This window comes from Teleopsis dalmanni, chromosome 2 (assembly GCF_002237135.1).
Source record: "Teleopsis dalmanni isolate 2A chromosome 2, ASM223713v2, whole genome shotgun sequence".
Lineage (NCBI taxonomy): Eukaryota > Metazoa > Arthropoda > Insecta > Diptera > Diopsidae > Teleopsis > Teleopsis dalmanni.
This window is the reverse complement of record NC_051847.1, coordinates 152164446-152179078: the sequence shown is the minus strand read 5'-3', so window position 1 is coordinate 152179078 and position 14633 is coordinate 152164446. Positions and strand designations below refer to the sequence as shown.

Sequence of the window (14633 nt, the reverse complement as noted above, 5' to 3'; positions counted from 1 at the left end):
GAGTAAGAAAAGTCTTCTCATAATTAGTATAAAAATAACAATATATTAATTTTATATAGTACCGTGATGATGACTATAGAATCTAGTCGAAATATCGATTCAAATAAAAATTTTTTAAAAAAAAGTTATTTAAAAAAGTGTATTATTTAACTACTAACTAATTAACTCGTTAACAAAAATTATTATTAAAATTATTTGGGCATTAAAACAATTAATTATTTTAGAATATATAATTTATATTTTTTTCTCTATAATACAATCTCATCTCAAGACTATGGAAGTAAGGCGAGAATTTTTTAATTATATGCAATGTTATTATAATCTAAATCCTTGCGGAAAGAAACTTAATGTTAACTTAATAAATTGTTTTTATAAAATAAAAATATAAATCAAATGATCAAATTGACTGATGATTCAGCCACAAAAATATGTAAATTAAATGACAATTTGATTATGAAGAAAGGCGCTTAATTAAAAATAATATACTTTAAACCGCAATTAAACGTAGTGACTTATTGGAAAGCACCAAGCAAATTATCTCAATCCATTGCATCGAGTACCTTACACATAATTCGGTCAAGGTGATAACTATTATCAGCTGCATTTCCGCCTCGTACATCCTTAGCGTCTGCTTCCGCTTTGATATTAATTTTAGTGTCGACTTTCTCTTCCTGCAGTTCGGGTATAGCAGCAAAGGCTGAATTGACTATCTCGCGCACACGTTCCAAGTGCTTCTGGAAACGATTCATTGTCTCAACACGTTGGCGTTTCTGCATTTCCATCATAACACGCAATGTTTCTCTCGCCTGATGTGGTCGAAACTCATTCAGCAAATGATGCATGTGCACAAAAAGAACACTCAGATCCTCAATCTATAACATAAATTCAAATAATTATATACTAGTTTATATACCTTTGTATATATAGTTACTTACCTTTTCTGTGCGCCGGGGACTGTCGGGAAATTGTATTAAAAAATCAATTAAATCCAGAAAATTCACAAAAAGCGAATGATTCAATTTTTTGAGTTCTTTGCGACGATCGAAGTGTATTGGTATGAGACGCTTAATGTTCTGAGATTCCAGTGAACGTATCATTTCCTCATTGTTGTACTGCACGCCGAACATGCTGTAGGTGTCTGAAATGGGTGGCGGTGGACGAGGTGCACGATTTCGACGTATATTTTCATCTGTATAGAGATTTATGTATTGCGTTGGCGGCAGCGGCAGGCTTATCACCCGCGTCACCTCCGGATTCGCCATGTCTATGGATGGAATTTTTGCAATTTTTTTAACACACGGTACAGAGAAGAAATTTCAATTGCTTTTTTTTTATTATAAATTTTATGATAAACACTCTTAATTTTATATTTGTTGTTGATTTTTGTTATTTGTAAAAATTCCTGTTAATTTTTAAGACGTTTGCAATTTGTTAGCAACTTTTGTCAAATTTAGCGCATATCTCACTTGTGTGGATAGGAAAATGTTTTTGAATAAAATTCAAGGTCTTTTTGATTTGTGCAACATAAGGCAGCTTTTGATTATTATGGCCGTGTGCGGGTGCGAGTAAATTGAAATTTTTTAGGAATTTTTCGCACTGCACTTAAGTAAATATTTATTTATTACACTTATTTACTACTTTTGGTTAGAAGTTTTTAAATTTACTTATTTATTTATTAAATATATTATAAAATTTTCACAATGGCAACACCTAATATACCTAATTTTTATCTCATTTACCATATTCGAATGTCTGCTAACATTCATTGCCATACCGACATACTTTACTATTTCGGATTTTGCTCATTATAGTCATTAATGAGGATGATTTAACATATACAAATCTTTTATATAAATGAGCTTATTATCAATAAATCAGCTGATTAGAGGCGGAAATTGTCGAATGCAATCTTTAAAAATAAATTTCCCACACAGTAAATTAAAAAAATTTTAAATAAATATTTTATGTTTTATAAGTAAGATGTAAACAAACAACATCAGAGCTGTAAACAATGGCACTGAGGAAGCAAGTATTTAAAAAAAAATCTTTTGTTTTTAATAATCATATATATAACTGATATATATTTAACTCATATATATAAAATGTATATAAATGATTTAGGTCGTGTGCGAGTTAGGCTAAGTTGCGTTCTAAATGAGGGAAATTTTAAGTTGTGCCGATAATGTAGTGATGTGTCGATACGTGTTGATAAATGGCTAAATGTATGCAGTGCAAAAAATCCCAAAAAATTTCCCATTTGGTTTAGCATCAACTTAGGCTAACTCGCACACGTCCTTAATATAAATGTTTTATAAATGAATACGAACTATGTTTGAAAATGAAAAAGTAAGTGAAACTAAGGTCGTGTGCGAGTTAGGCAAAGTTGATGCTAAACCAAATGGGAGATTTATTGGGATTTTTTGCACTGCACACATTTTGCCATTTATCAACACGTATCGACACATCAATACATTATCGACACAACTTAGAATTTCCCTCATTTGGAACGCAACTTAGCCTAACTCGCACACGACCTAAATGTAAATAATGCGCCGATAACTGATTCGACACTTCGAATTTAATATTTAGCAAAATCAAATATCCTGATGTAATGATTTAACACTTAGATTTAATTTATTTAGCATGCTAAATTTATAATTGTAGTATTCATTAAAACTTGCAAAGTCCCCGTAAATTTCCTTAACTGAGTGACTTATTTAAACTTCCTTCGCTAAATGTTTCATCGTCAGATGTTTTCTTATCCCAGTTGTCATTTTAACTTAAATAAAAATAATTCATGAAGAAAGTTGCTTATAAAAATAAATGAAATTTATTAAAATTAAATAAAATAAACCAAATTATTCATTTATGATATGACTGATATTAATGTAAAAAATATAGTTTTAAATAAAGATATAATACCAATTAAGGAAGGAAACGCACTTAATTAATGGTTTTGATTAATAAATAATTAACCAAAAATATATTACCATTTCGATGAAATTTTAAATACGTATGTAATTACGTTTTTATTATTGCAGAAACATTTTACATAGTTTCTTTAAAATTTGAATTTTATAATTTCACAAATTTGTGTCTTAAAAAATAAAAATTGTACCTAAAGGGTTAAATGAGTTAATTGCACAATGTCAGAAATTTACATGTGTGTGTAATGAAACTGGATTTATCTTACTTTCCAATTGGAATTTTATTTATATTTCTGACATACAGATGGCGCACTATCGTGGTGAGTATTCTTTATACGCGCTGTTATTTCTTGAAAATGCAAAACAATTTTAAATTCAAAAATTATTTCATAAAATTATTTATATATTTATTAAAATAATATAAAATTTATATCAGTATTGATATAAATCACAATATTTTTAATATATGTATATTTTTGTTATAATTTTGTTAAAAGATAATAAAAACGTCTCGAAGTCTGACAAAAAACTAAATTCAAATAAGAAATTTGAAATTTTTTATTATCTACAAATTTTTTATTATATAATGCATATAATTAGTAATACATAAATCGTATATAGCCAGATTATAAATTTACAAACAAATATTTTTATCATAAAAGTGAAATCTAATTTATTTAAAATTTATGCATCGATGTAAATAGTCCAATAATAGTACTTCTTCGATGATTATAATTGCTAGAAGGACTTAATTGCATTATAATGTGATATAAATGCAAACTTATAGACAACACTTTTTTATATACGAGTTTACTTCAAATGAAGAGGATTGCTGAGAGTAATGCTCAAAGCACAATTAAGCAATTATCTCCTACTGCAGTAGTTGACGACTCTCATTGTGGTCCGAATATATAGAATACGGTAGCTATCGACTGTACCTTAATTGTGTTCAATATATAAATAAAAGACCACGCCTATACCATTAAGCTCCATTGCGATACCAAATCAGACTCTTGATTTTTCAGCGATAGTGTGCATCGCTTAGGATGCGCGTCTTATTAGCGAATTTTATTAGGATTTCAACAAAAACCTCAGGTATGTGCTCCAGTCCTCGCAAATAAACAATACAAAAATTTAAATTCAAACCAAAACAGCTGATCCTTACATCAACACAAATTTTACTTGAAATAAAATGTGCGAGTAGCGAGTAGATAATAGATAAATAAATGATAATAATTCTACTATAGTTAAAGCTTAATGTGGGACAGGGATAAGTCCCCCAGCCACAAAAGAGTAAAAGTGCGCAATAGCAATAACTCAAATCACAACAACAACAACAACAACCTGACAGGGATGTTACGCTCTCTCAGATGATCTCATTTACCCAAAAATTTGCTAGTGGAACACACTTGTGTATACACAGTGTTACGGCCATGTTATGCAGAGAATTATAGTCATTGTAATAATTTGCTTCTAAAAGGTGCAAATTTTGAAATTTATTACTAAACAAAACTGTTTTGCCTTAGTGCCGGGGTATAAATACGCCAGCTCTCATGCCGGAGTTTGAACGGCCATATTGTATTTTCTCTCATTCTCAAATTTAAAATTTGCATTGAAAACAACAACAATTGTACTCATGCCGTGCCCGAGACACTCTGCAAAACATGGCCCTTACTCAAAGTTACTACGAGTAGCTCGCGGAACAGACCTATTGTAGGGCAATAGGACAATTTTTAACTAATGTTCTCGCTCCAGAACCTCACGACATTGTTTGCATAGCATTATTATTTTAACGCAATGTACTTTCAGATTCTTAGACAGTTGGACGAGGACCTTCAATCTGACTCTGTGATTAAAACGTAGTGTTCGGTCAGATTCTTTAGCAATTGGGCGCAGTCGTTAAAAAAAATACAAAAAGCTTTATAAGTAAATTTGTTTATAAAATCAAACAACTTCTCAACTTGATTGTTCAAATAAGAAGAAATTTATTAATTTTAAATTATTATTACAGTGCGTATGTTTCACAAGAAAATCACGAGTACCAACAATTTAAAGGGCGACGAGTTGATCATGCTATATATACGGGAGCGAATACATACGATTATGTTACTTATAAAGTAAGAGAACGTAAATTACCCCACGTGTAGAAAAATTAAAAATTCTCATATACACTATTAGCAAGATGAGGGTGTGTGTATGTGTGTGTGTAAAATAGAAACTCACCACGCGCGTAGATAAGTGGTGCACGCTCAGGTGAACTTTTTAACATTCCAACAACTCGCCATGTTGCATTTATTGTGAATGTAGCGTCTCGGGAAGATCAAAACACAAAATGGAAAAAATAAATACATATATATATAGAAAAGAAGCTGAGAAAAAGGAAAACACTGAAGTGTAATAAAAACAATCATTTTAAAATATTTTCAATTAAAAAATATGCCTCAAGAAAGTGTCTGCACAATACGATATTTGGAAAACAGTGAAATTAGTGAAGGCATCAGTGAAATGCACATTGCCAGATAGAGTCGTCGCATGTCAGGCCAGAAATCAATTCACATTTTATTTTACATTCAATTAAATATTGTTTACATAAGTCCACACGATGGCAACAAATTGTAAGTAAATTGTAAATTCTAATTATATTCTCACAAGTGTGAAGTTTTACAAATAATTTATTAAATTTTCGCGCTCTAAGTGGTGCGATTTGTAATTTATGATTTCTGAGTTGAAATCTGTGCGAATTATTAAAAAATATAAAATTATTAAAAAAGCAAAAATGTGTTTTTTAGGTGAATTACGGGATACCGTTATACAGACCGCCAACAAACATCCCAATTCGAAAATATCGAAACTTATCTTTTCCTTACACGAAGAGCCAACGCTGGGCAATATTGCGCTGTTGGTGACGGAGCTGGCAGCGCAGAGCACCGGTGACTTCGATTTCCTAATGAGCTACGTAAGTATGAAGACTCTCGTGTAGGTCACGTGTAGATATGTGCTCACATTGACTTTTCTCTACAGTTTCTAGATATGTTCTACGATTTAATTTTAACCTCCAACGAAGATGTGTTAAACGAAGCTGGTCTTTTGATTTACAATGCAACCAAAGTAATTTCGCGGGCCGAGGACAACATCTTCGAAAGAGCGGGAGCACAGCTCAACTCACTGATAAGCAATGCCGGCGAAGCAGACGCTGCTAAAGCCAACGGGTATGTTACATATATAAATATATATATATATTTTTTTTTTGCAATAAAAACAGAGCACGTTTTTATTTAAATCAAGTTTAAAATAATTAATTAACGGAGTTTTTGTTGTTAAAGCAAATTGTTTACTTCTTGGTTTTATTCGAGCAATTTTTGTTTTTGTCCGCTTTCTGTGTATTTTCGGTTTATTTGTTTTTTAATGCTTTGCTTTTTTTTTTATTTTAAAAATTCGGTAAAAATTGTTTACTTTAAACACTCATTTCCTTTTTTTTTTTGTATTTATTTTGCATTTTTTTATGCTTAAAATTAAACAAAAACGCGAGAGTAAAAAAGTTATGTCACATTTAGAACAATATTTAACTATACTTTATCTTTATATGTATTGCATGCAATACATATAAACTTTGTTAATAACGATTTATAAAGATATATATATTATGTATAGTTTATTAGATTAAGTTGCTTTATCAATATAAGTTTACACTGTCTGTTTGCTTAGTGTTATTATAATTAGGTGAACGAACACATACCATCTTAACAGAATCAATTATGAAAGGCAAGCAATAACCCCAGAGCCCCAGAAAAATTTAAATAATCTTAGTCAAGAGGATAACATTTGACAGACACAAAATGTAGTTATAACCAAATCCATAGAATTAAGAACAATTACTTCTTATCAGGTTATAGAAAACCGGCGCAGTTTTAGTTGTATTGATTCGCTGTATTGATTATACTTGATCTTAGTGAATATCATAATTATGATTTTGTAAGGATTGAGATTATAGTATTTAATCAGATTATCACAGTGAACCAATACATTGAAAGTGTGGTTCCAAGAATGACTGAGTCTACGTCCCGGACCCACTCGTCAACATCGACGATCAAGTGCCATGCACCACCCATAAATGATTTTACAAGCAGACCCCAGCGGATTACAACAGTTAAAGTGTGATGTTTTTATAGAAAACGTTGACTAGCGATAGTTCTATCATAACTGGTTACTACTACTACTTTTGATATCTGCCAAATGATATCATCTACTTGACCAAAATGATTGAAGTTGTATAAAACCATTATATTATACCAGTTTTTTCATTTGATGAAAGAATTTTATGTTTACTTTAGCCAATTATAAAAAAGTGAAAATAAAAGATACTTACGATTGGGATTGATTAAAATTTTATTACAACATATAGCTTGGACAACGTCATTAACTGTAAAGTATAGTAGTATCATTACGTCCTTCTTTAGACAATTTATACTATATTGAAACCTTTTGTGATAATTTTTGACGACTATAACTTGACAGCCATAACTTGATTGATATTCGTTTAGAAAGGATCGAAAGTTTAAGAATTGTTCACTTAAACACAATAATTTCGGGTTACTTCACAAAAAAACTTCATCAATAATAAATTATATACTTATGATGGCCAAGTTAATTCACATAACCAAAACGTTTAATTAGATATCAGGCAATTTCTGCGTCCTGTTAAAACAACATGTCTTCTATAGTTATATCTTTAATTACACCTCAAAAAATAGATGATAATAATATGGCTGTAGGAGTCAGAAATAAGAGTTTAGTCATACCTTTCTCATTTTTAATAAAATATAGTTCTTAAACACAAACCAAATGCCACAAAATACAGTACTTTTTATCAAGACAATCGTCATTTAAAAGAAAGTTAAATTCTATCATAATATCACACTAAACACCACATATTTTTGTCGAAAGATGTTGTATTCGATAGTTGCTTGTGAATTTTATTGTCCAAGATCCGAAAACTTTGTTTATTGACATATTCTTCATCCACCAAGTGAAAAATGAGTCTCATCATTAAAGATGATGCTGTAGTATATTTCTACAGTTTTAACATGTTCAGTGTTTGTTAAACGATTCATATGTGATATGGCAAATAAATTAGTGTCTATGGGTTTATGTTTGACAAATGTTATTCAAACAGTGTGGCCAAATTAGCAACACGAATTGCTTAAGCCTTTATTACAGAAAGGGTTAATAGCAACATTAAGCTATTTCTTCTTCCTCTTCAAAGTTCTTTGTTGACTTCAAACGTTGGGTAGCATGATCAATTTTCCTAATTAGTGGACAGCGCACCTTGTATAAAAGATCCATAGACGTTCCAACAGAAACCTGATAGAATAACTTCATCTAAATGTAAAACTTGATGCATTTACTGCTATTTTATAGCATACTGAATTATTTATACTGTAATTCTCATGAATCTGTCTAATTGTTGTTTGTAGCCACGATCTTAACAGGATGTCATTCTCTATAGAGACAGGATTCTTTATAACTGTTTGGCTCTCTTCTAAGATAACTGGACCAAAAATTCCTATCCTTATCTGATATTGTCATTCCCCAAAGAGATAAAATTTTGGCTTTCAATAGAAGCGTGTTATGTCTTCAGTACAGTTAGGATCGGTCAGTAGCACAATATATCAGCCATGTCTGCAGTGCTCCGCTCCGCTGAGAGACATTCTATTATCTTATATTTTATTCATTGTATGAAGGTCTCTTTTATATATATCATCATCATTATCAATTTCTGTATCTTCCATTAGATCATAGAACCTCGCTTTATATATATACTATATATTTATTACATATATTTATATTTATATTTATTATTATATTTATTATATTATTATTGATTAAAATACTTAAAAATGTTTTTTAATAATTTTTAACTGGTTTTATTCTCGTTGTTCACAGAAATCCAACAGTCGAAAAACCACCAGCCCGAAAAACAAAGCGAAGCAAAAAGATAATGGCGGAAACTGAGAATCCATTCGAGATGGAACTCTCTTCGAAACCGATTAAATCGCTAACCAGAGAAAAACGGTTTACAGATAGTCAAATTGAACCAACAAAACGTAAGAGTAACATGACTTCAACACCTTATACATATCCGGTGGTGTGGCAAGATGTTAACATAATGGATAAAGACAACACAGAAGATACAGACTTGAAAAGAAACTATAAACTATTTACATATCATATTGAACATAGATACAATACGCTCGTGCCGGATATAAATTTTAGAATTCATTTCAAGGTGAAAGATTACATACAGAAGGAAAAAGGTTTATTAAGTAATCAATTGAAGTCTCCATTGAGAGACTTTGGTAACTGGCAACCACTGTCGGAAGAATGTGTCAATAAATATTTAGACTTAGAAGATTTAACATTTGAAAGAGAAATAACTGGACAGCAAAACGGAGAAGAAACTCGAGAAAAACTCTTAGAACTACTTGATAGTGCAGGAAACGAAGTTACAGCAGAATCAACAACAGCAGCAGATACTGCGACTTCAAACACTACAACTGTGATTATTACAGATGAGAATAATGTACAAACGAGTGAAGTTAACACGTCCTTAGATGCGACTGAAGAACCGAATGAATCTAACACCGATATAGCAGATACCACACATGAAGTTGAAACAGTCAATAAGGAAAATGTAGATGCGAATAGCACAACCATATATAACACTCAAGAGTCTGGATTTGGAGACATGACGACTGAGTCCGATTCTGTCTTAAATTCACTTGTGAACGAAAACGTGGATTCAAGTAATATTAGTCAAAACGTATCTGCTACAAATGATTGCACTGATTCCGGAATTAATAGTGCTTTGGACACCACAGATACAACCAATAAAACTCAAAGTTCAAATGATTGCACCAATTCCGAAATTAATAATACCTTGGATACTACAAATACAACCATAAACAATGATTCTAACGTTGATTTGTGTAGTAGTGTGGCTGATGCAAGTAAGATTTCGTATAATACACAGGAATCAGGTATAGATGTTAGCTTTCCTGATGATGCCAATGGGGAAAATACTGAAACCATAAAAACACAAGAAGTTTCAGAAAATATTGATGATGACGTTCATATGGATGATGACTTAGAAAATACAGACAATGGTAAAGATAATATAAATTAAGAATTCATATAATTTAATAATTCTTTTCATTGCAGTTAACTTAAATGAAGATCAAGCTGTTGTGCCTGGTGTCGATAGTTCGGCAACGAATACGGCATTTCCCCCAAACAAGGAAAACATAACCATAACTGTAGATGACAGTATAAAAAATCTGCTGAACGCCCCTCAAGTGGAGCCAGAAGTTTACAACTTGCCGAACAAAACAACGGAACCTGTTCAAGAAATAAAATTAAATATTTTCAAGTTTAAAGAAAAGATTATAAGAAAAAGGGTTTTATTTCGATTAGGTCCTGATTTTGATTTATTTATTAAAGCAGTAAGTATTTTACTGTATAACATAATCAATCAATTATGTTAATCAATATTTTCAACATTTATTTTTAGCGTACACTCAAACGGCAGCGTGGGGAAAATCCAGCCGAAACTCGCAGTACAAAACTTTTAAAACAAGCCTTATCACGGAGCCCGACTTGGTCTCTTCAATTAGGTTTGTTAAACGAATATATATATTTTTTTTAATATAATAAAACAAAAAAAAATTAATTTAAAGATTCCGATTTTCTTGGATTCGAGGAACTACCAGCAATAAAAACAAAAGAAAGAAATTTCAGTAAAGATTCAGGAACGGGTACGGATCTTAACATTAGTGACGACGAATTTTTGGATACAGAAGATAATCATTTGTTTGGATTAGAGACAATAGAAGAAGTAAACGAAGATTTAGAAATGAGAGAAACTGACCTTTGTTCAAATGAATTGTCGTCCATAACCGCACCGACAAATCCCCCCATTAACTGTGATCAGAATTCAGGAAATGACCGCGCTCTAAGTGGTGAAAATAACACCACTACAATGGAGTCAATAGTGGATGAACCCTCGACTAGTGATAATCATAATGCAAATTCAACAGAACCAATCGTGGATATGGCTAGAGGCGATAATAATGCAAGTATAGCTGAGAACACTATGGATGTACCTGTACAGGATAAGGAAAATGATGCAAGTGCAAATGACGTTACTGCTGCTGTTGAATCTAATAACAGAGAAGAGAATAATGAATGCACAACAACGGAAAATATCGCTCGTGCAACAAATGCTGATAACAATGATGTAATGAATGAGTTAGACAATGATGTTAGTGATACAGAATTCATTAATTTTGATAACATGTTAGAAGAGGATGATAATGATGATGATGATGAAGATGGAGATAATGTAGACGATCTAGTAAAAAAAGTAAAATAACATTAATTAATTTAGAAATTTACTTATTGTTTATTTATTGACTTATTATTTATTAGACAAGAAGATGGCATAAAAAGTTACGACCTATGCTGGCAGAAGCTCATGCTAGAAGTACCTTTGATGTTTATGAATTAGGTACTGAGATAATCAATAAAATACTGGAAGTTGAAAGCAAGAACAGGGTGTGTACATTTCAAGATATAATGGAAGGCAAGGATTGGTCATATGTTGCGCGATATATTTTAGCCGCATTATTGTTGGTAAGTTTTTTGTTTCGTTTAGTTTACACATTAAAAAATTCAATGGTTTTAATGTTTGAAAAAGGTTATCCTTTAGATTGTGATTTAAACAAAACAAACTGCTCAAATATTTTGGGTGCTGGTTTGTATCTGGTGCTCGATTATTTGCTATTATGTGCGTGAATAAAGTGAAACATTATTTAAAATACTTTATTTTATGCGAGCATTTGCTTGTATAGTCCCTATTGGGAAGTGTGGGCGGTGTTAGTTGCCAATTTTTTTCCATTTCTATCTAGACTAATTTCAATTAAATCCCACACACCTCTCAAACTTTCTTTAACGCAAATAACTCTAATTTTTTCCACTTCCTTCCACATCCTAACCCATGTATTCCTGTAATTATCTTCTCCTACAATATAGTATTGGTTTTTTTTTTCTTTCCTGCCCAAAATATATTGTTACTTATATGAAATATTAAGAAAGTAGTATTGTAATAAATTACCAATGTGATCTGAATAGTGATATTATATATCTTACCTGAGCTGAAAACTATTGTTACTTATAGCAAATAATAAATAATGGTATAGGTCAAAATAATTATATATTAAGTTTTTCGTTTAAACTAAATATTGCTCAGTGATTTTATTATATTAATTTTTGCAGATAAATCAACGAAATATCGATATAATTAAAGATGGGCAAGCCGTGCTAGAAGATCGTGTATTTATGTCTCATGAAATATCATTCAAGTTGTTAACTACAAAACGACATGAAGTTGCAATTGAGGATAACATTGGAATGGTTGGCAAAACCAAACAAAATATCGTACAAGAATTACCACACAAACGCATTGAACCAAAACCAGTTAAAGTGCTTAAAGCATTAACGCCACGTACAGTGGAACCATCCACTTCGACTCCAATACCTACTAAAAGAATTTTACTTGAAGGTAATAAGAAAGCTCCCTCGTCGACACAGTTAAAACGTAACAATATCGTTACAATCAACGCGTCGACTGCTAAACGAGTTTGTATTGATACTGAATTAAAAACACTTTTAAACGACGTAACGCCTATTAGAAATATTAGCAAAATACGTCGTTTGACTATGGATATAGATTCTGGTGTCCATACACTAGACGAAACCAGTAGTCAGAGTAATTGCTAGTATTAAAATATTGCATTTCCGTAATGCAATTAATCCGTAATGGTACATGTTTGTGATTAGTTTTAAGCGATATGTATGTATAATGTATATAGTATAGTATATATATAGTATAACATAAAATTGTAAAAAGTACAAAAGACTAATAATCGGATTTACCGATTTTTGGTTTACATCGATTTATGCAAATAATGTAAATTGTTGTAGCAATTAAAAGAAAAGGTGGAGATTGATACAATCTACAAAGTACAATTGACAATACTACTTAAAACCATATTTTCATTATTATTTTTTTCAAATTCGAATTTAAACAAAACATTCTGAACAATTTATTAACTAGAAGTCTTATGTATTGACATGTCAAAATAATATGATTCGTATTCAAAATGTAATTCCACATGATCTGAAATTTATTCTTAATACACATCAAATTGTTATCTTCACAAAAAATCTATAAAGTGCGATATAGAAACGTTTTCAATTAGTTAATTTATGTATATTGAAATGAAAAAGTATCTTATTGACCAGCGACCCCCAAATTTGTTCGTTCCGGTTTATGTTTCGATTCAATTAAAAGTATTATCGGTGCGATTCTGAAATTTGTTTCGACAAAAATAACAACCATTTTTTTCGGTTCAGTTCCCAGTGAATACTTTTAATGTTTTTATATTACAAATAGTTTTTTTTATCATAATTAAAATCATTTTATTCATAGTTAACGAATTTATTCATATAAAAAAAAATTATCTACGTTTATAAATAAAAAACGATTTAGAACTTTTAAGTTTAACATTTAAAAGCTAATGGATGTGATTAAATAGGTACCGAACTGTACGCTGCAGAACAGAAATAAATCCATAAACAGGTTCGGTTCCGTTTTTCACTCCGGTAAATATAGTTGTTAGTTTACGATTGTATTCCGGATAAAAGCCATGATATCCAATATCATATTTAAATAATGTAAATAATAAAAATTAAAATGTTCAAGATTTGAAGAATATTTTAGATATATTTCAGTTTCATACCTTTTCCATTTATTTAAACTTAAGATTATTCTATTCCTATGGTGTCCTCCGTTTCCCTCTTAACCTCGAATCAATAACAAATTTTTTTATAAAAACCTTTTTCGTTTTAAAATTGAAATTTATTTTAATTATTATTACTTTAATTATATTACATTATATTATATTATAACTATTACTTTAATATAATCAAACAAAAAAACAATATTTTACTAAAACCCACCTTAACAATAATTCTAAAGAATATTTGCCATATTGTTTTGCTGTCATATTTTTGAAATATGATTCATATAATCTCATTAATAATATACTGATTTTTACAGTATAAATTTATGTAAATTATAGTAAAATTAAAAAAAAACAACTGAAACAGAAAACATAAATAATAACCACTGATTTCTTTACAGAAGAGCAATAACCAATGAGCATCACCAACTGAGTAGTGTAACCGTTTTGCTTTTGTTTTTTTTTATTTATTATTTTTATTTTTGCAAAATTCTTATGTTCCATTTCTAACAGTCAAATTTATTTTTATTTCTTTGTATAATTAATTTTTTTTATATTTTTTTTATAATATTTTAATATATTTTTACGTTAAGTACTTAACTTTTTTCTATTCAACTAATTTTGTTATTTTATTTTGCACTTTTTTTTCTTTTTTGCACTTTTTATTTTATTTTTTGTTAGATATAATTATAAATATACGTTAATCTTTTTATTTTTTTTCTATTTAAGTTTACAAACATTTATTTAATTTATTAGTTTTATAGCAAATTTTTTTTATGTCAAGTTATTAAATAAGCAATTATTTTTCATACAATTTATATTTACTATTTTTCCAATTTCTTTATAA

General features: G+C 30.0%; 3 protein-coding genes across 4 annotated transcripts; 2 read left to right on the top strand and 1 right to left on the bottom strand.

Moving 5' to 3' along the window:
• Nucleotides 1-223: 223 nt before the first annotated feature.
• Nucleotides 224-1348, bottom strand: LOC119680479 (mediator of RNA polymerase II transcription subunit 7-like). Its single transcript, XM_038093301.1, has 2 exons — nt 936-1348; nt 224-872 (listed from the first exon to the last, which is right to left on the bottom strand). Exons 1-2 carry the CDS (start codon nt 1260-1262, stop codon nt 540-542), a joined length of 660 nt encoding a protein of 219 aa, XP_037949229.1. The 5' UTR covers nt 1263-1348; the 3' UTR covers nt 224-539.
• Nucleotides 1349-5281: 3933 nt separating this feature from the next.
• LOC119675943 (dentin sialophosphoprotein-like) lies at nt 5282-11243 on the top strand. Its single transcript, XM_038087162.1, has 8 exons — nt 5282-5542; nt 5717-5883; nt 5949-6136; nt 8871-10090; nt 10146-10426; nt 10495-10597; nt 10661-11170; nt 11233-11243. The coding sequence occupies exons 1-8, from the start codon at nt 5530-5532 to the stop codon at nt 11241-11243; spliced, it is 2493 nt and encodes an 830-aa protein (XP_037943090.1). The 5' UTR covers nt 5282-5529.
• LOC119684700 (condensin-2 complex subunit H2-like) lies at nt 11228-14296 on the top strand. 2 transcript variants are annotated; one of them, XM_038098798.1, is made up of 4 exons: nt 11228-11346; nt 11412-11615; nt 12258-12543; nt 14188-14296. In XM_038098798.1, the coding sequence occupies exons 1-4, from the start codon at nt 11278-11280 to the stop codon at nt 14196-14198; spliced, it is 570 nt and encodes a 189-aa protein (XP_037954726.1). In that variant the 5' UTR covers nt 11228-11277; the 3' UTR covers nt 14199-14296. The 2 variants fall into 2 exon arrangements, with proteins under 2 accessions (XP_037954726.1, XP_037954725.1); XM_038098797.1 differs by lacking the exon at nt 14188-14296 and having other exon boundaries at nt 12258-13008.
• Nucleotides 14297-14633: the final 337 nt, after the last annotated feature.

Excerpts from the sequence above, each read along its gene's own strand:
- LOC119684700 (XM_038098797.1), top strand. The coding sequence starts at position 11,278 with ATGTTAGAAGAGGATGATAATGATGATGATGATGAAGATGGAGATAAT. Across the intron at positions 11,347-11,411 it reads TAGACGATCTAGTAAAAAAA|ACAAGAAGATGGCATAAAAA; the intron begins GTAAAATAACAT and ends ATTATTTATTAG. Across the intron at positions 11,616-12,257 it reads TTTTAGCCGCATTATTGTTG|ATAAATCAACGAAATATCGA; the intron begins GTAAGTTTTTTG and ends TAATTTTTGCAG.
- LOC119675943 (XM_038087162.1), top strand. Across the intron at positions 5,884-5,948 it reads TCGATTTCCTAATGAGCTAC|TTTCTAGATATGTTCTACGA; the intron begins GTAAGTATGAAG and ends TTTTCTCTACAG. Across the intron at positions 10,091-10,145 it reads CTTAGAAAATACAGACAATG|TTAACTTAAATGAAGATCAA; the intron begins GTAAAGATAATA and ends TTTTCATTGCAG.
- LOC119680479 (XM_038093301.1), bottom strand. The coding sequence starts at position 1,262 with ATGGCGAATCCGGAGGTGACGCGGGTGATAAGCCTGCCGCTGCCGCCA. Across the intron at positions 873-935 it reads GTCCCCGGCGCACAGAAAAG|ATTGAGGATCTGAGTGTTCT; the intron begins GTAAGTAACTAT and ends TTTATGTTATAG.